Genomic DNA, 19,883 nt, shown 5'->3' on the forward strand with positions numbered 1-19,883 from the left:
CCCGGCCCGGCCCGGGGGCGGCGGCGGGGGCGGCTCCGCTCGGGGTCCTGCGGGCGGGGGCGGTCCCGGTTCCGGTTCCGGGGCGCCGCTCGGGCCGGGGGGGCCGCGCCGCCATCGCCGCGATGCCGAAAGGTGGAGGGGCCGCACCGGGGGACGGCGGGGAGGGCGCTCGGGGGGTGCGGAGGCTGCGGCGGGCAGGGATCGTGTCCCTCCCCGCAGGCTGTGGAGATGCTGCGGGGGGCCCGTTCCGCCCCCTGCCCCGGCCGGGGGTGGGCTCGGGGGGTCCCTTTCCCCCCCACCGGCGGGTCCCGCTCTCCTTCATCGGGGGGTCCCTGAGGGCGCTCCGCGGCTGGCGGTGGGCGCTGGGGGGGGATTTCGGGTTCCTCTGTGGGTTCCTCCCGCCCCCCCGACACGGCGGGTTCCCCGCGCTGCCCTCAGGGCTGGGGGCCCGCTCTGTGACCCCCAAACAGCGCGGCAGCCCCGGGGCGGGGGGCGCGGGTCCCCTCCGTGTTCCCGGTGTGAGCTCCGTGTGTTCCCCACGCGATGGGAGCCGCGGCCGCTCCCCCGGCACGGGGCTTGGGGCTCACGGGGAGGGGGTCCCGGCCACACCGGGGGGGTCCCGGGGGTTCGGGGCCATCCCGTTCCCAGGGGCCGGGAAGGGGGCTCAGAGGGTCCCGGCCCGGGGGGGTTCAGGGGCTCCAGGCGCGGCTCCTTTGATGTGGCCGCGTTCTGGGTGTTCCCGAGCGGGCACCGACTCGCTCCTCGTGTGATTCAGGAGCTGACGGGGCTGTCACGGCCGGGCTGGATCCACCCAGAACCTTCTCCACAGGCCCCATCTGCATAATTGGCTCCGGCAAGCCCCGGTCGCACGCGTTTAACGCGGGCCGGCCCTCCCCGGTGCCCCTTCCCCGCCATTTATTTCATCAGCATTTCCCGGGCTTCAGCACCAGACCCGATTCCCGGTTTAGATTTTCTTTAACCACCTCATTTTGTGCCCATCTGCACGGTGCTGGTAGACGGGGCTGGGGCTTTCACGTGGTTTTTGTGAAGGCCGGTTTTAACCCCATTTTCTATATTTAAATGCCCCGTAACCCAGGATTCTTTGTTTCATTGCACAGCTTTAAGTGTTTAACTCGAACCTTTTGCTTTTTGGGAAAAGAGGGGTCATTGCTCGTTTCCTCCCTGCCCCCAGGTCAGTGGGAATTAGTGGATGGCAGTCAGTGGATTTTGGCACTCACTGTTTAACATAAAAGGGGGGGCATTAATCATCCAATAATAAATTTTTTGTTACAGGATTATTTCTGGTTATTTCAGTTTTTTGGGTTTTTTTTGGTTTTTTTTTGATAACTTGATTTAAAAGAGAAGTGATTCCATCGGTATCCTTTTATTCTCTTTCATTTAAATCCCTTAATTTTGCTGTTTAAAGCTGAAGACAGAGGTGTTTGAGGGTGTGCCTGGCACAGTGGGCTTTGCTGGAGGTGAAATCTGCATTTTTAAAAATGCTTCAGTCATCCCTGTTTTGCAGATGGGGAAACTGAGGCACTGAGCTGCTCAGTGACAGGTGTAGGACCAGCAATCCCTGTGTCTGACTGAGGTTTTGGGAACAGAGCCATGGCCCTGCACTCCCTGAGCTCCCCACAGTCCCTCTCGTGGGCTTCACTCTTCCATTTGCTTCTTTTTAGGCTTTTAATAAAAAATAATTCCTGTTTAGTTGCTTCTCTGCCTTATCACCCCTGTTTATTTGCAGTGATGGGTTTTTTGTGTTCCTCAGTCCCCAGCCCAGTGTGGAATTCTGGAGCAGCTGGATGAGGAGCTGCCTGGCCCCTCTTGGTGTGTCAGAGATCTTAGTGTTACTCCATTTGGAGTGATGTCATGGGCTGGGCAGTGAGGTAATGTCTCCTCCAGAGCATTCCCATGGTAGATCCCCTTCCCAGAGGGTGTCAGTGTTGCCACGTGGGATGGTGGGAACAGACAAGCAGAAAACACCCATCTGTGTGTGCAGCAAGTTGTGCTTGTGGTTTGAGAGCCCACAAGCCTCCCCAGCTGAGGGCAGGGAGAAGCCTCTGGTGTCTGTGCTTCCCTGTTTCTCATGGTAAAACATCTCTGGAGTCTGTAAGGCTTCACAGTGGGGACTTTGGGATAATTTACTCCACAGCTCTGCTTTTACTGAGCTGAAACGTGTGAGAGTTTGTCTCTGCTGAGCCAGGAGAGTTGGTCAGAAAACGTGGGATCTCTAAAGCTCACAGCCCACAGGGGCTGCCTGCCCTGGCACTCCCAGTCCCTGCCAGTCCAACAGCACACAGTGACAGAGCAGTGGCAGGTCTCCCATGGATCCCACACAGTCCCAAGGAAGGAGAGATGATCCTCATCCCTCCCCATCACCGTAAGGTTCCTTGTCCTGGGCGGGTGAAGTGAGGAGGGTGAGTGAGATCCAGGGTTTCCTGCTCCTTCCAAGACTCCTGCAGCAGCAGGGAGCTCCCGTGCCAGAGTTGTGTTCTTTTTGCCAGTCTCCCTCTCTCGGGGCTGTGGACTGACTCTGTCCAATGTGCTTCCCAGTTCTTTGGGCTGGAAGAACATAAAGTGAGCAGTGACTTGCAGGAATCATTGATGGCTTCAGCATTTCATTAATACCAGAGTCTGGAGCTTGGGGCAGATCTCAGTCAGGCAGTCCTGGCCATGCTGATTCCCCTTCCTGGTTCCTAAAGCTTGTTTTTATTTTTCCTTCTAAAGCAGTAAAACATGGAGGCTCCTTTCAGGGCTTCTTCAGCTCTCATTGTAATTCCCAAAGCTTTTGTCCAATTAGCTTCCTATTTTCCCCTGGCACAGCCTCAGTGCAGGGGAGGGGTAACAGAGCCAAGCTTTGGGAATGTTGGTTGTAAGCACAGGAACACACTGTGATTCCCCCTGTGCAGGGAACTGGGGTCTGCTGTGGGACTGTGCACCCCTTGGCAGCCTGGAAAGGGAATCAAAGAGGCCACAAGTGCAGGCAGGGAAGGGTGGTATCAATAATCCCAATTCTCTGTGCATCTTACCCCAGAATCTCGGAGCGTTTCACCAAGTTCAGTGTGGGCTTTTTGTTCTTTAGGTCCCATCAGAGGAGCTATTTTGATTTGTCCAATCTGCACTGAAAATCCAGAGAGTGCTGCAGGAGGAACAGACCTTTCTGGAAGCTCATCACTAACCCATTTGTTAATTTTATTATTTTGTGCAGGTAGAAAAGGAGGCCACAAAGGCCGAGCAAGACAGTACACGAGTCCTGAAGAGATTGATGCCCAGCTCCAAGCAGAAAAGCAAAAGGCAAGGGTATGTATTTGCCTCCACTGTGTACTTCCTGCCACAATTCCTGGTGTGTCCAACCTGATTACTTGTGATTCAGGAGCAATGGCAGCTCAGGCATTGCTGAGATCATTCCAGCAGTGATCAGAGTATGGACTCTGAACATTCCCAGCCAGGGAGACTGCAGGGTATCATCTAGCCTGGTTCCTGAGGTGTGGTGGACCATCCAGTTCACCATTTGAAGGTTAAAGGACAGGAGAACTGATTACTCAGCAGCTCTGGAGATGCTTTCTCCCCATATTTCATCATTCCAGTCTCCAGTGTCAGCTAATTTTTTTATCTGTGCTCTGCATCTTGGCTTTGGAGAACAAGGGCTCACATCTTGACATCTTATTGTATGTTGAAATTATTATATTTGCCCTCTTCTAGACTTAAAGGACCAAACTCCTTTGACTTCTTCCTGTAAACATGATTTTATTTTTTGCCTCTGACTTCCAGGGGGAGATAACAGAGTTTTCTGGCATGAGGCCTTTTTTTGGGTGTTTCTGTGCCCCAGCATTGGGCTGTAACATCTCCTCCTGCTTCCATGACCTGACTGGTGTCCTAAAAGCTATGGCTGCTTTTTGCAGCACTTGCTCTCTTGATTCCCAAGTTGTCACAGCTCTGGTGACACTCTGACTGCTCCTCTTCTGTGACTTTCTGAAAGTGCTGCCTAAGCCCAAACACACAATTCCAGCTGAGGCCTCCCAGCACTGACCACAGGAGGATAATTACACCCCATGTAGGAAATACTGATGAATACCTCCAGGATGACTCTTTCAGGCAGTTCTGAGCCATAGTGTTGACTCCTTTTTAATGTTCTACCCAGCTGGAACTCAAGATGATTGTTTGGTTTGCTGCTTAGCCACATATTCCAGCCTGGTGTTGGATTTCTTCTTCCAAAGTGTAACTCCTCTTGGTTACTTTCTGATTCCACCTTCTTGGTTTCATGCCATATTTCCAAGTTCTGAAACCACTTATGAGTCTGATCCTGTTTTTCAAAATGATTCCAACTCCTGCCAGTGTGATGTCATTCACAAAATGTCTAAGTGTTCTCTGTTTCCATGTTGTCAATAAAAATACCAGCTGGAAGTGGAACAGAAAAGCAGGACCCACTTGAAGTGTGTCTTGTTTCTCAACAAACCAGAGAGCTGCTCTTTGAGAAGGGTTTATTTTTTCTGACAATCTGTATCATACAGTGATGGTTACATCTAACACTATTTTATTAAGGAAAGCTTAAAACCCCCCAAAATTAGCAAAATTACTCCTCTTACTGCCTCGTGCTCATCCCCTTTGCCAGTTGCTCGATGAGGGATGTTGGCAGTGGTAAAACAAGCTGTTCACACCCGTGTTGGTCCTTCTGATCTTATCTTCTAATGCTTCAGAAATCAATTCCCAGGCTTCTGACTGGTGGAAGCTGTGCTAAAAAGGCTGTAATTTCTTGGATAATAATGTTCTGGCTGATGGCTGTCAATTTGCTCTTCTCTAGTAGTTTTTCTTTTATCTAGACCCAGGATGGGATCAGCTCCATGCTGCATCTATGTAGTTTACAGTGAGATGTTATGCACTGAAAACCCAGGGCAAAATTCTCCTGGAGATCTTTCATCTGGGGAGAGCAAAGTGCCAGTTGTGTCTTTTACAATAATTTTCCTGTTAGAGGGAACAACAGAATTGTTTGGAGGTGAACTGGTGATCACACTTAGCTCTGAGGATGAGCTCTTGTTCTGTAACAGCCAGGCCCCCTTGGTGACATGAGGGCTGTGTTGGGAACACCAGTGCTCAGAGCTGTCCCTCATCCCTCCAAAGTTGTCTCCTTTAAGAGCTAGATTTGGGATTTTGATTGACATACATTTCCTCTGATTTCCTGTGATTCTGTAGGAAGAAGAGGAGCAAGAAGAAGGAGGTGAAGGAGCAACAGGGGACCCCAAAAAGGAGAAGAAGTCTTTAGATTCAGATGAGAGTGATGAAGATGATGAGGATTATCAGGTAGTGTCATTCTCAGGGCACTTAATGCAGTGGCACCACCCAGATTCTTGGGCCAGGGGCAGATTCATGCACTTGACTCAAGAGTTTTCTTTGAGAGCTACCTATAAGTAATTTTTTATGCAAGAACTCTTTTTAGAAGCCCAAAAAGCCTCACTTTGACAACATTTTGTCCTCAGAATGAAAGCTCATGTATGTTTATGGATGAAATATGAAGGTAAAGAAGAATTTTAAAAAAGGCTGAAATGCCAAGATAACAATCTTGGTTCATAAATGGTTTTGCTGGCTGCTGGTAAAACCATCTTGAGCTGTGCTTTTGGGGTGCTTTGCAGTGTGTTTGATGAGCTCTGAGACAACTCAGTGTGAGATTTAAACCCCCCCTTGTTCTTGAACCGCAGCAAAAGCGCAAAGGAGTGGAAGGGTTGATAGACATCGAGAACCCCAATCGTGTCATTCAGACAACCAAAAAAGTCACTCAGCTGGACCTGGATGGACCTAAGGAGCTCTCACGACGAGAGAGGTGAGTCTTCCCTGCTCCCCTGGTGGGAGCTGGTGCATCCCTGGAATTTCATCCTTGCTGGTGGCAGCAGCTTCACACGGGGAGGTGTTTCCCTGCTCTGGGTGCTGGTGTTTCAGGGAGACCCTTAAAGTGTGTTGCTGCCCAAAGCAGACACTGAACAGCAGCAAACTGTCAGGCAGGGCTCACTGTGTTCCAAAATGTGATTCCCTATGAACTTCACAGAAGTTGTCTGTCCTCTGGGAGCAGCTGTGGCCATCCTGGAGCCAGGATGCACTAAGAGAAAGGGATTTAAGCCATTCCTTTCCTGAAGTTTTATGCCAAAAATCAGATGTAACATAAATCCATTTGCCAGAGGTCACCTTGGATCCAGTTTAATCTTGCTGCAGAAGGTGCTCTGGTGACAGGTGGAGGTTTCCCAGATTCCAGGCATCGTGGTGAAATTTTTGTCTTTGAGCAGATGAACGAGATGGAAACCAAAGTTTAATCTCCTAGTTCCATTTATCAGTGGCAAGTTTTGGAGAGAAAGATTTAAGCTTTTTTTTATTTGGGGTTGATTGCTTCAGCAGGACACTGTTGAGGGTAAGGCTGGGAAAAACATGTCACAGTGCTGTGTGGTCTGGGGCTAATTCATTTGACCTTTGTGTCCATGTCCTTATTTAGCTGAAGGAAGGTAGAAATAATCTCTCCTCATCCCTCTTCAAACCCTGCAAGAGGTAGAACCTGTGCCTGAAAACTGGTGTAGGACCCCCCAGTTTTGGTGGGTCATCCATGTTTGTTCTCAGCATCCTTCCCAGCTGGAAGCCTCCCCCACTCTGCCTGTACCTGTGTGCCTCCCTGGATACTCTGGTGACTGTTGTTTTTTTTTTCCCCTCAAACAGAGAGGAAATAGAGAAACAAAAGGCAAAAGAAAGATACATGAAAATGCACCTCGCTGGGAAAACAGAGCAAGCCAAGGCAGACCTTGCCCGACTAGCCATCATCAGGAAGCAAAGGGAAGAAGCTGCCAGAAAGAAAGAAGAGGAAAGAAAAGGTTAGAGAATAATTAATCATACTCTCCTACTTCTCTGTGCCACGGCTGCAGTGCCAAGAGCCATCATTTCTCATGTCACACGTGCTAATCCTTCATCTCCTGAGCCTCTGTGGTGTTCTCACAACTCCCCTCAGCAAAACCAGGTTCAGCTGTTTCCTTCTCATAAGCTCTTGATTTATAAAGCTCTCAGACACCTGAACAGGGAGCAGGGAAAGAGAGAAGGGAATTTCCCTTGACATCCTTGTTATCCTGTGCCTCCCAGGCAATGCTGGCTCCAGTTTAGGGGTTTAGCAGGTTCCTGGTTGTGATTTACCTTCTTTGCATGCTGGGGATCTGATCTGCCCAGGGAGTTTGTAGCATTCCTTCCCTTCCTGGCCTTTCTCCATAGCTCTGGTAGGTGTGAACCAGAAGTCTGACAAGCACAGCTTGTCAAATTTCAACAGAGAAATTTGGGCATCAGCATCAGAGTGATTTGTGGATGCCTTAAGAGAGGCCAGGGGTAGAAGGGAACACTCAAGTGGAGGCTGTGCCTCTTACCTCTGGGGATCTACCAGGGATTGGTGGGGAGGGTAGGATTTTTTTTTCCTTTGCTGGCAGGATTTCAGTCCCTGGGGCTGCCAAACCCCCCCCAGTCCCCGACGTGGGCCATGAAATGATGCAACTGTTGTTTTCCTTCCCCAGCGAAAGACGAAGCGGCCATGGCAGGTAAAAGACTGCAGTCACTATCCCTTAACAAGTAAGCACAGGCCATGCAAGAGGAGGAAACGCCAGGGAACTGTGCCTGGTCCTGCCAGGAGCTCTGCCGTGTCGCCTTCCATCGATGCCACGCAGGGTGTCCTGCAGCATCGACCTCACCTCCACCTCCAAGAGACACTGACGATGTGTTTGTCCTCATCCTGGCACAGATTTCCATTTGGGGTTAGGGGCAGCTGCTCTCTGCAGTGCAGAGCTGTGCTGAACAGCAGTTCCCTGTTACAGTTCGGAAACATGAATGTTTTTGCTGTTTTTAGGATCAAGAACTCGTAGATGGGGGGGGCTGGGCGGGAGGGAGGGAGCTGTGTGGGAGGGGAGGTGCTTCAAATACTAGATTGCAAGAAAATAGATTGTGGGGTCGTTGTGGGGTGGGGCATGGGGTGGGGAACTGACTTGGTATCAAATCCCAAAGGATAATGTATCTGAGGAATCCAGTTGGGCAAAGAGCCCACCAAATTTTGCTGCAGGGCGTTGCAGCACGAGCTGGGAGCCTGACTTCATGGACATCTGGAGTGCCGTTCCTTCCCGGATTCATCCCTCCTTTCTTGCAGCCAGTCTCCCCTTTTCCCTCCTCTTCATTTTTTTTTTCTCCTCTTTATTAGGGATAGTGCCAGTTTTTAACCACATCATCCTTTGTTCAAAGGAGAAAAAACAAACATTTATTGTGTCAGATCCAGATGGGAAAAAAAAAAAAAAAAAACAAAACCAAACTTGATCAAGTTTAAAAAACAACACCAGAACTTGTATATTTGGCTGATTAAACTGTAAGTTATCAGAACTGCTGTTGCCTCGTGTGTGTGTGTTTGTGTGTGTGTGTGTGTGTGTGTGTGGAGGGCACAGCTTAGGGGGGCTGGGGGACTCCTGCAGCTGCTGATTGTGGGGTGGGGTTTGGCTCCAGGTTTAGCACATGCAGCCTGAGGGGGAAGAGCTTTCCCTGCTGTTTTAATGGATGTCTTGCACAATCTGTTTACCACGGAGGAGGAAACAGTTACCCTCAGGGTGCTGTCTGGCCCAGTCACCGTGTCAGAAGGGCAGTCACCGAACTGTCACCCCGTCACGTGTCCTGTCTCAGTGCAGGGCTGCAGGAGGGGAAGGGGAGATACTCCAACCTGCTGTGCCCCAGAAGGTCTGGGAGTCCTGCTGCCAGCCTGTTCTGGGACACCAGCACTTCCCAGACTCGCTCCCTGAAGGCTGGAGGAGATCCAGCCCAGGGCTCAGAGCACTGGGAGTCACTGGTGGAGGGGTTAAGGCTGTGGAGGTGCAGGACAAATGTGATTTGTTCTGTGTAATCCTGTCCATGCCTGACTGCAGGGACTGTGGCAGAGGGGTGTGCCACAGGGACTGTCATCCTGAGCTGCTGCTCAAACCACAGTGGGAAGCTGCTTTCCTGGGAATACCTGGGGGGAGCAGCTGTAGGGCTCAGGCCATGATCCATATGCAGAGATGATCCCAGGTATTCCCAGGAAAGCAGCTTCCCACTGTGGTTTGAGCAGCAGCTCAGGATGACAGTCCCTGTCATGTGTGGCCCTGCCCAGTGTTTGCCACATTAATTAAACCCTGCACTGAGATGGGGGAAGATTTATCCATTGTCTTTACAGCTCCTTCAAAGGCTCCTTGGCATTGTGGGAGCAGCTTTGTCCTCCTGCTTCAGCTGTGAGATGGGACTGCTCCTGCCTCGAGCTGGAGATGAGGAAGGTGGAAGTTGGTCCATTGCTCTGATAAAAATTCCCAGGCAGCCTGTGATAACAGGCTGGAAAGGGGCAGGATTAGTTTGGCAGCCCAAGGTCTCCGAGCTGGCTCCAGGGCTGGGAATTGTGCACCTGATGGGACTTGACCAGTGTCCAGGAGAGCTCTGAGTATGGGAGACCTGCACCCCTCGGGCCCTTCCATCCCCTCCACCACCTTCTTCCTAACACCAATCCTGTTTTGAAGTGGTGCTGAAGCAGGGAATGGGGAAGTGACATTCCCCTTATCTCCAGAGTCCTGATTCCTCCTCAGAACTGGTGGCAGAAAGGATGTGACCACCTGTGGTGAGATGTGGCTTAGCCCCTTGACCTGCTCTGACCACACACACGTTCACACTGAAATTGTTCTAAAAGAGTGCAAAGAAAACCTCTTCGGATTTATCCAGGAAAATCCTTAACTTTATTTTCTATTTTCTAAGCGATGTATGACCAGCATCAGGAAGGATTTTAACAAAAATAGTTAAAAAAAAAAATGTTTTTCTTTGAGAGCAGCTGCCAGGGCTGGCTGGCAGCAGGGAGTGTGCTGGTGGCATGGTGGCACAGGGGGCTCATGTGGCACAGGGGGTTCGTGTGGCACAGGGGGCTGGCAGGGGGAAGCAGGCAGGGTGGCAGAGCAAGGGCAGCCAGGATGCCCTTCCTGGAGGGCTCCTTCATTTGATCTTGAGATCCTTCAGTGCCGACTCCAGGCTCTGAAATGAAATGGGAGGGGTTGTTCAGCAGCACCTCTTTGCTTTCCAAGGAAGTGGTTGAGGAGCTGAAAGTGAAGGGAACTGGGAGGGAAGCTGTCCCCTGGCATGCCAACCCATCCCTGTGGGGGGAAGATCCCAACTTTGGCTGGTCTGGGCTCATTTTCCAAGCCGTGTGGGCAAAGCTGAAGCCAGGAGAGGCTGCTGGATCCCTCTGCAAGGCTGGCATCACCCCTCTCTGATGGAGAGCTGTGAGGGTGTCCCTCACCCAGGACTGTGGGACAGTGTGGGCCCCAACACCACAGGGGGAGGGATTAGAGCTGGGGCTGATGAGGGTTCAACATTGGGTGCTCGGAGTCCAGGGGGTCTGTGGGGACATCTCACCTTGACATCCCAGATGCTCATGCCACCGTCCATCCCCGTGGTGCAGAACTGGGTGCACTTGTCCTTCCCACCCACCAGCACCGAGATCTGGCTGTGGGTGCAAAGAGGCAGCAGGAATCAGTCAATCCAAGGTTCCTGCTGAGCCCTCGGGGCTGCTGAGCAGCCATGGGTGGGAGTGGGGCTGCACCCCTTCCTCTCCCTGACCCATGTGCTGGGAGGCACTGGGGGTAGCCAGGGATGCTCAGAGATACCCGGGGATGCTCAGAGATATCCAAGTGTGCTCTGGGGATGCTCCAGGACTGTCCCGGCTTCTGGGACTGGACCCCCCTATTTCCCCACCCACATGCAGGGATGCTCCAGGGATACCCAGGGAAACTCAGGGATATCCAGGACTGACCCAGCTCCTCGTGCTGAATCCTTTAACCTCTCTCACTCGTTTGCAGGAATGCTCAGGGATGCTCCAGGGATACCCAAGGCTGCTCCAAGGCTATCCCAGCTCCCAGGCCAGACAGCAGCACAGCCGGGGGATGCTCAGGGGTCATCACCCCCGAGGTGACCCCGAGCCTGTCCCTGCACCCCCTCAGCCCTCACCTGATGCTGTTCTTGTGCAGGGTGTCCAGTGTGGCGTTGGCCGTGTCCGAGCTCGCCTTCTTGTCCAGGTTCTGGAAGCGCTCGCGGGCGGTGAGGCCGCGCTGGGAGCTCTGCTTGGGGACGTCCAGCTTCCCCCCGAAGGTCAGGGCGCCCTGGCTCTCCTCGTAGGTGAACAGCATCGGGCAGCAGTCGTGGCCCTGGGGAACAGCCCGCCCTGCTCAGCACCCTCTGGCCACGGTGCCCGCCCCGCACCCACCCCGTGCCCCCGCCCGGACTCACCGCGGCCACCAGGCTGTTCTCGGTGATGAAGGTGACAGCCAGCAGGGGCAGGGTCTCGGTGCACAGGGTGGCAACGCTGCGAGGCAGGGCAGGATGTTGGCAGGGAGCTGAGCTGCAGCCTCTGCCCTGAGACTGGCACAGCTCGTCACATGGGTGGAAGCCACAAGACTACAAGAGGACCCACCACCTCCTCCATCCGTGGGGCTCTGGGAATGCTCGAGGGGTGTCCCAGCTCCTGGGGCTGGACTGCTTTTTATCCCCCACCCATGTACAGGGATGCTCAGGAATACCTAGGAATGCTCCAGGGATGCTCAGGCTATCCCAGCTCATGGGCCTGGACCCCTCTATCTACCCACTCATGTACAGAGATGCTCCAAGGATACCCAGGGGTGCTTGGGGATATCCAGGAATGCTCCAGGGATGCTACAGCACAATCCCAGCTCCTGAGGCCGAATCCCTCCATTTCCCTCATCAACATGCAGGACTGGACCCCTCTACCTCCCTCACTACCCAAGGATGCTCAGAGATATCCAGGGATGTTCTAGGACTGTCCCAGTTCCTGGGGTTGGACCCCTCCATCTCCCCCTCCCACACACAGGGATGCTCTGGGAACACTCTTGGCCCAACCCAACTGAGATACTCCCACCCTGGGGTCAGTTTGGGGATCACCCCCCCTGACACCCCCAGCACAGCCCCCCCAGCCCCCTGCCCTGCCCAGCCCTGCCCTGCCCTGCTTACGCCATCCTCCTGCCGGCGTCGGCGAGGCACAGGGTGCTGTCGTGGCTCACCCAGGCCACGCGGGACCCGCTGGCCGAGAAGCAGATGCTGTGCACCCACCCACAGCTGCTGCTGGACTCGAACATCAGCTCCCCAAAGGGCATCTTGGAGCCCCAGGGGGTGGGGCTGGGCCGCTCCTCCACCTCCTTGATGTAGGCTGAGAAGATCCTGGGAGGGAGGGGAAGGGTGTTGCCGTGTGTCCCCGGACACGGCGCCTGCGCTGCCTCCAGCCCTGCTCCCTGGACGCCTCGGTTTCCCTGGCAGAGCCCATGGGGTCTCACAGGGTGCTGTAATGCTGGGATCATCCCCAGGGCACCCCCAGACCTCCCTGAGTCTCCCCTGTGCTCCATTCCCTGCTCCAAACAGCACCTCGGAGGTGAAGCCTTCCCCACAGACAATCCAGGGTGCTGGGCTGCCCCACACAGCTCTGTGCTGTGCCAGGGTGTGACCCCAACCCATCCTTGGGGGTCCCCTCACTCAGGCCCCCCTGGTCACCCACCCCCCTGCTCCTCACCGGCACTTGAAGTCGCAGGAGCCGGCGGCCAGGAGGACGTTGTTGGGGTGCCAGTCGAGGCTGAGCACTGTGGAGCGGATGGGCTTCTTGATGTGCTTGCAAACCCACCTGCATGGAGAGGGGTTGGCATCAGGGGGGAGCGTCACCTCCCCCAGGAACCCCACTGGGTTGGCAGGGGGGCTGGATGAGGGTGGTGAATGCTCCAAGTGCCCCAGAAGCTGCCCTGGGCCACAACTCTGCAGTAGCAGCTCGGGCATGTGGAGTCCATCTCTCCATCTCCCCGTCTGTCTCCACTTCCAGCTCCTCTCTGTCTCCCTCATCTCTTCCTGTCTTACCTCCAGCTCCTCCAGTTTCCTATCTCCCAATCCATCTTCCATATCTCATCCATCTCATCCACCCATCTGTCTCATCCATCCATCCATCCACCCATCCACCCATCCATCCCCCCCCATCTCCCCCAGGACAGACCCCCCCAGGCCGTGCCGGATCCTCACCAGTCGTTCTCCTGCTCGAAGTAGCAGATGGAGATGAGCCTGGAGCCGCTGCCCACGGCGAACTTGTTCTCCTTGGGGCTCCACTTGACGCAGCGGGCGGCGCGGTTGATCCGCAGGATCACCAGGGTGGGCTTCCACACGTTGCCCTTCAGGGTCCACACGTAGGCGTTGCGGTCGGTCCCGCACGTCACCAGCCGGTTGCTCTCAGGGGCCCAGTCGATGCCTGGAAGGCAGAGTGGGATGATGGTGGCCCAGGGAGCCGTGGGAGTGGGAATGGGAATGGGTCACTCGGGGCTGGGGGCTGTTTGAAGGCAGAGTTGTTCTAGGTGGTCTCTGCTCCAGAGTCCTTCTTTACCCTACTCCCACATCCATCCGAAATGATCCCAATCCATCCCTTCCCACCCCTCCCACCTCAAAGCATTCCACGTCAACCCATCCCACCCCATCTCTCCCATTCATCTAATTCCATCCCTCCCCACCCCATCCCTTCCCATGCCTCCCACACCGCTCCATTCCATCCCAACCATCTCTCTTATGTATCTATCATCCATCTATCCATCCATCCATCCATCCATCCATCCATCCATCCATCCATCTCATCTCACCCCACTCCATGCTTTCCCTTCTCATCCCTCCGACATCATCCCGACCCATCCCACCACATTTCTCCTACCCATCCTTCCCCTCCCACCCCATCCTTTCCATCCCAATCCATCTCACCCATCTCTTCCATCTATCCATATCCTTTCCCATCCATCCATCCATTCTATCCCATTCTATTCATCTCATCCCACCTTATCCCTCCCCACCCCATGCCTCCACATCCCTCCCATCCCATCCATCCCACCCCAGATGCCTTCTGACACGCCAGGTCAGGGTCAGGAGAGCTGGACACAACCTGCTCCCTCTGCTCCACCCGCAGCACAACCCCAATCCAGAAGCTCCCAATGCCACAGGCAGGGCTGGGAGCAGCTCCAGGGCAGGGCCACCCACCATCCGTGTCCCTGTCCCCTCCTCCAGCCGGGACTCACCCGTCACCTGCCCGTTGTGCTCCTTCAGCTCGTGGATTTTGCTCCACTTGGCCCCGTCCTTGCGGTAAATGTGAACCTCGTGGTTGTTGGGGCACAGGGCAATCTCTGGGGGCGACAGGGCCAGGGCAAAGCCCTTCCTGGGTCACGGGCTCTGTGGGGGCAGCAGGGCCAGGCAGCCCCCACTCACCCCTTCCTGGGCTCCAGGTCCTCCTGCACGGCAGGGGGGGTCCCACCAAGGCCCCCAGCCCTGGCCCTGCACTGCCCTGACACTGCAAATTGTCCCTCAGGGGAGGGAGAACCCCAGACCCAACAGCCTGGTGTCCTCCTTTCCCTAGAGAGTGATCCCATGGGGCTAGAGGGATGGGATAGGATGGGATAGGATAGGACACGGGATGGCTGCAGGCGCACAGTTCCCGAATCCAGCCCCAGCCCGCCCCTCCTGCCCGGCTGCAGCAGAGAAAGCCCTTTTTGTTCTCCCACGTCCCCTGTGCCGCAGTCGGGAAATGCCATCGGCCGCGAATCACCCGGCCCAGCCCTGCCCTGCTCTGCTCTGCTCTGCCCTGCTCTGTGCCCTGTCCGTCCCTCCCCACGCCCCGCAGTGCCTCCGGGCCGGACACTGTGCTTGCACCCCTGTGCCAGGCTCTGTCCCTGTGCCAGGCTCTGTCCCGGTGCCAGGCTCTGCCCCAGCAGAGGGATCTGGCAGACACAGAGGGGAATATGCTGTCCCAGCCCCCAAATCTGTCTGTAGCAGGATTTACATCCCCAAACCCAGCCCCAGCCCAGCTCTGCCCTGTCCCGGGAGCATCTCCCACCAGAGGGATGTTTAGCCCGGACAGTCAGTGCTTCGGGTTATCCCTGGGGATTTTGGGATGGGGTGCCCCGGCCGTACTTACGGGTCCGGTCTTTGTTCCAGGCATGGCAGCTGATGGGCTCCAGCAGGAAGCTGTGGTAGGCCATGGCTCAAGGGCTGGGAACAGGGAGAGACCCCCGTGGCTGGTCAGGACATGTTGCTCCAGCCACTGGGACAAGAGACTTCCAGCTCCCAGTCCCACCGAGCGATCCCTCCCACTGGGATCAGCCCTGTGTCACAGCCCACTGTGTCCCCTCTCTGCTGGGGAGGGGGTTTCCCTGAGGATTTCCAAGCTCAGAGACTGCTTGCTTCCAGAGACTTCCAAATCCCACCACCAGCTCCTGCCCCGGCCGGCTGGAGCTCAGTGGGCAGGAGGTGGCAGGGCACACAGGGGCCCTGTGAGCATCCCAGCTGTCCCACCATGGGCAGCATCTCCTCTCTCCATCCCCACACAGCCAGATCCACTTCCTCCTTTCCCATCTCTCATGTAGGATGTGCCAAAGCCCCATGGAGACAGCTCCATCCCATCCCATCCCATCCCATCCCATCCCATCCCATCCCATCCCATCCCATCCCATCCCATCCCATCCCACCCGTGCTCAGCCCTGGTGACTAATCCTTTCTCCTGGCTGAGCTCCCACTGTTCCTGCTGGTCCCCACCAACTGCTCCGGTGTCACCAGATGGAGCAGCTTCCCGCAAGCCCCCTCCAGGTGCCACGGGACCAGGAAGGGACCAGGAAGAGCTGGGAGCAGCGTCACAGCCCCCTGGCCATCCAGCTGAGGGAATGCAGGGATGTAGGGAAACACCTCGCCAGGGCGTGACCGACGGGATTACTCACAGCTTGCTCTCGGCTATTTTGGGAACTCCCCGAACACGTCCCGTTTTCTTTGGCAGCTGAAAACGGTACAGGGGAAGGAAAAAAGTCCCTCCCAGCAAAGCTCCGTCCCTGGGCTGGGGAGAAAAAAATGCAAAGAGCTCCATCACCTGCCTGCTGCATGTGGAGAAATCCCAATGCCAATGCAAACCACAAGCCCTGCTGTCACACACCCTGCCAAAACATCTGTCCCCACTGTCCAAGGACGTGGGCATGGATGAGCAGACAGCTGCTCTGTCCCAGCTGATCCTCCTGGGATGCAGCACGGGGTGACTCAAGGAGGGCACAAAGCTGCTGCCACCGGGTACCTGCTGGAGCAGCACCACGAGGGACGGATAAAATCAGCACAACAGGGACACTGCTGTTCCCTCAGGAGAGGGAAAATGTGTGAAATAGGGACTTGGCTGAAACCAGGACCCAGTGGAAACAGGCACTGGCTGAAAGGGCTCCCAGGAGGAGGGATGGGAGGCAGGGCATGCCATGGTGCTTTCCGGCCTCGATGTTCGCTAAGAAAACAATGATGCTTTGGGTTTTTCCAGGTGGTTTGGATGCTCAGAGGTATAAACCCTTCTCCCTGGGGGTCCTGTTGCTCCCTGGTTTAATGCCACCCTGAGGGGATGAGGTCAGCTGCTGTGGCAGGAGCAGAGGCCGCCTCAGGAAGGAGTGAGGGTTGCTCAGCCCTTCACACTCCAGTCCCTCCCTGCAGCGGTTGGTGTTTCATTTCCCCCACAGCCCATTTACAACCAGTTCCCTAAGCCCTGCTCCCGCCCTGGGGTGAAGCTGCCACAGAAGCTTGGCAGCCCCTTCCCCACCAGGAAGGAGCATTGGAGGGGCTGTGGCTATCCCCCTGCTCGACACAGGGGCTCGCGAGGGAGGAAAATGGGAATTTTCCAAAGGCCAGACAGGGCGGGATTGGGAGTCGGAGCAGCTCCGTTATCTCCCCGGCCAGTCCAAGCAGTTCGGAAACATCCTTGGAGGAGATAACCAAACCTTGGCAGAGCTGAGCGCTGGGGGCTCCTCCCAGTCCCTGGAGGAAGCCACGCACCAGAGGAGCTGTATTTGGGGTTTTTGTGAGCCTGGCGGGGTTTGCACTCACCAGTGCAGGGACACGGGGAGGATCCCGCCGGGAGCTGCAGGACCCCGGGAAACTCTCCCCCGGCCACCATGGTGGGCCCCCGGCACTGACCCCCGGGAGACCCTCTGCTCCCTGAGGCAGCTCAGGGTGTCACCCCCCCCGTGCTCCTGCCAGCCAGGCTGGGGACACCCGTCCTCGGTCCCCAGCGTTGGCGGGAGGTGCCCCAGGAGCCAGCCTGGCCCTGAGGGGACATCACTGTCCCAGGGCAGAGGGAGGGTAGCTCTGACGCTCCTCTTCCTCACGCTGGGCAAAGCTGATTCCCGTGGAGGAGAGGACAGACTGTGGCAGCCCTGGTTCTGCCGGCACCAACCATGACGGGACCCCCACGGAAGGACCCTTTTCACCGCCCCCTCCAAACCGTCAGACCTCCAGCAAGAGGAAAAACCTCAAACTTGCTGCCAAATCGGAGGGGGGGGGGGGGGGGAGAGGGAACCCCGAACATCCAAAACGCAGCGACAGCAAAGCTCACACGAGGCAAGGGGCTGCCTGCACCCCTCTGGCCCCAGCCGGGGGGTCCCCACGTCCCCTCGAGCAGGGTGGGAGCAGCAGGAGCGGTGACAGCCCCAGCCCCCCCAGGGGACAGCCCCAGGTCCTCGCTGGGGTGGCAGAGCTGCCTCCCCGTCCTTACCTTGAGAGCGGCGCGGGCAGGGCGGGCCGGGCTCAGTTCATGGACGGCGGGGCTCGCTCATGGACTCTGGGCAGTCGACACGAACGCAGCCCCGAGCGAGCGGCGGGAGCTGTGCCTGCCCCGCCGAGGCTGCCCGACTTCCCTTTTCCTCTCCGAGAAATGCAACCACTTCCTTACGTGGGCGTTGGGGGAGCGCACAGCAGCTCTGCGGCCGCCCTGCCCCTGTGCCTGAGGGCCAGGGCCGCTCCATCGCCTCACGTGGACGGGACACCGGCCCCGGGATGCTCCCGCTGGGATCCCGGTGGGATGTGGGCAACGCGCCCCGGGTGCACGAGGGAGGGACACAGCCGGGAGAACAGACGGGAAGGATCCCCGTCCTCCCCCTCTGGCCGCGGGAGTGTTGTTCACCGCCTCGTCCCTGATGCGTTTCGGAGGGATGGGGACACCCTGCCTGCCTCCCGGGGCTGGCCTGGAGCAGGGAACAGCTGCGTCTGGAGCCCACCTGGGGCGAGACTCCCGTCGGCATCGCCTCCCACAGCCGGGGAGATCCGCAGGACCCCGCGGAGCCGGGATCTGGCCGCCCTCGGAGCAGCTGCTGCCGGTTCCTGCATCCCACGGATCCCACTGGGACCCCAGCCCAGGCTGGGTCACCGAGCCTGTGCCCCCGCCCACCAGCCATCCACCCCTCGAGCTTTTTCCCTCCTGCTTCAGAGCAACCCATTTTTATCCCGTTCCTGGCCGGGCAGGGTAGCTCAGCTCCTGCTGGAAGTTCTGGGAAAGAGAGATGGGTTTCAGTTTCTCACCCCTTCCCTCCTTGAGCAGGGGGATGCACTCACCTCTTCCCTCCCCGAGTGACTCTGCAGGACTGGGACAGCAGCAGTGCAGGGAGGGCAGGGTCCCTTCTCAGCCCCAGGCATAAACATTGAAATCCATTTTCTCCCCTCTCTTATTAGGTGATTTTTCCACCCTTTTTTATGTTAGTTGGACCACATATTTTAGAATCCTTTTTTTTAATACTTTTTGGACATTAACCACCAACCTTTCAAAGTGACTCCAGAAACAAAATCATTACTGTCTGTGAGACAAACATCTAATAGTCCATACAGAGATGGACAAAGCCAAATCCGTGCTCCAGTGTCACTCTGACCCAGAGGACACTAAACTCCATTATCCTTGTGTCCCAGCTGACAAATCCCACCCACTTCAGCCATCCTACACACCAGATCCCCAGACTGCAAGACGAGCAGAGGTTAAACACTCATTATTTTATGTTTTGAAGGGAGAGGAAAGTGCAAAGCCACACCTGACTGCCAAGGGAGGAAGGTGAGAGACACAAGGAAACCAGAAGGAACTGGAAAACCAGTCAGTTCTGTGCAGGCAGCACAGCACCCAAGAAGGATCCAGCTCTGCAGTGGAGGACAGGAGCTGTCACTTTGTGAGCTGATCTTCCACCCTCCCCTTTCAGCCACCCCAAGCTGAGAAACAAGCAGGAATGAAGCAACTCTGGTTCCAGAGGAAGTGGTAAATGTAGTCATTGGGGTTTTTTTTAAACACACTTCTGCATTTTCAACAGAAACGAGTCTTGAACCTTGTAAAGCAATGCCATGAGCCAGCTAATCCCCTCAGAGCACAGCCTGTCCTGGCCTCAAGGCACCAGATCTGTGAGTAAAATAAGTTACGTGCAAATGCCTCTGTGAGCTCCTGAGGCTCAGAGCTGAACTGTAAAAGGTTCCTGGAGACAAAGGCCCTGCACTGAAGCCAGACCACAGTGACACCTCTCAGGTGCTCCATTCCCCACCAGTCACTATAAACACAGGATCTTACAGGCCAAGTACTCGGCTCTGCACAACACCCAGGCCTGTGCAGCTCCACTGACTCACAGAGTCATTTGCTTTTCATTTGTCTTCCCAAGATGTGGCTCAGCAGATTTTTGCCTCACTTTCCACACGCAGCCTTTCACCTCATCCCCCAGGCACTGCACTGGGAGCAGGTTTGGTACCAGTCCTGAAAGGGAACTACAAATAATTCCCATCATTTGCCTTCGGAGAAAACTGTGGCCCACTGAGCAGACAATAAAAAAAAGACATTCAGGTTAATTTGCTGTTATTATGGATTAAACACAAGGCAGGCAGAATTAAGGGTAGTAGGATAAAATCATTCATCCTCCAAAATCATCACCTCAAGGGAACAATTTCCCAGGAAGAAGCTCATCTGAACCTTCACATCCAGATCATCAGAACTCCAGGTCTTCCTCTGTCAACTCTGAGAAACTTTCAATTAAGATGAACTTTGC

The 19,883-nt window shown here is 55.7% G+C and overlaps 2 protein-coding genes across 3 annotated transcripts; one reads left to right on the forward strand and one right to left on the reverse strand.

Moving 5' to 3' along the window:
* The first annotated feature begins 15 nt into the window (after nucleotides 1-15).
* On the forward strand, nucleotides 16-8,379 carry PDAP1 (PDGFA associated protein 1). The gene is made up of 6 exons (XM_051779271.1): nucleotides 16-132; nucleotides 3,212-3,303; nucleotides 5,194-5,301; nucleotides 5,697-5,818; nucleotides 6,697-6,848; nucleotides 7,530-8,379. Exons 1-6 carry the CDS (start codon nucleotides 123-125, stop codon nucleotides 7,586-7,588), a joined length of 543 nt encoding a protein of 180 aa, XP_051635231.1. The 5' UTR covers nucleotides 16-122; the 3' UTR covers nucleotides 7,589-8,379.
* A 728-nt stretch (nucleotides 8,380-9,107) lies between these two features.
* Nucleotides 9,108-17,883, reverse strand: ARPC1B (actin related protein 2/3 complex subunit 1B). Of its 2 annotated transcripts, XM_051778836.1 has the most exons (11): nucleotides 17,591-17,883; nucleotides 15,792-15,904; nucleotides 14,996-15,069; nucleotides 14,103-14,207; nucleotides 13,072-13,294; nucleotides 12,578-12,685; nucleotides 12,025-12,231; nucleotides 11,287-11,362; nucleotides 11,008-11,204; nucleotides 10,417-10,507; nucleotides 9,109-10,035 (listed from the first exon to the last, which is right to left on the reverse strand). In XM_051778836.1, the coding sequence occupies exons 3-11, from the start codon at nucleotides 15,057-15,059 to the stop codon at nucleotides 9,997-9,999; spliced, it is 1,110 nt and encodes a 369-aa protein (XP_051634796.1). In that variant the 5' UTR covers nucleotides 15,060-15,069; nucleotides 15,792-15,904; nucleotides 17,591-17,883; the 3' UTR covers nucleotides 9,109-9,996. The 2 variants fall into 2 exon arrangements, with proteins under 2 accessions (XP_051634807.1, XP_051634796.1); XM_051778847.1 differs by lacking the exons at nucleotides 15,792-15,904; nucleotides 17,591-17,883 and adding an exon at nucleotides 15,613-15,722 and having other exon boundaries at nucleotides 9,108-10,035.
* Nucleotides 17,884-19,883: the final 2,000 nt, after the last annotated feature.

This window comes from Manacus candei, unplaced genomic scaffold, assembly GCF_025592945.1.
Source record: "Manacus candei isolate 608988 ecotype Guabito, Panama unplaced genomic scaffold, ASM2559294v1 h1tg000002l, whole genome shotgun sequence".
Classification (NCBI taxonomy): domain Eukaryota; kingdom Metazoa; phylum Chordata; class Aves; order Passeriformes; family Pipridae; genus Manacus; species Manacus candei.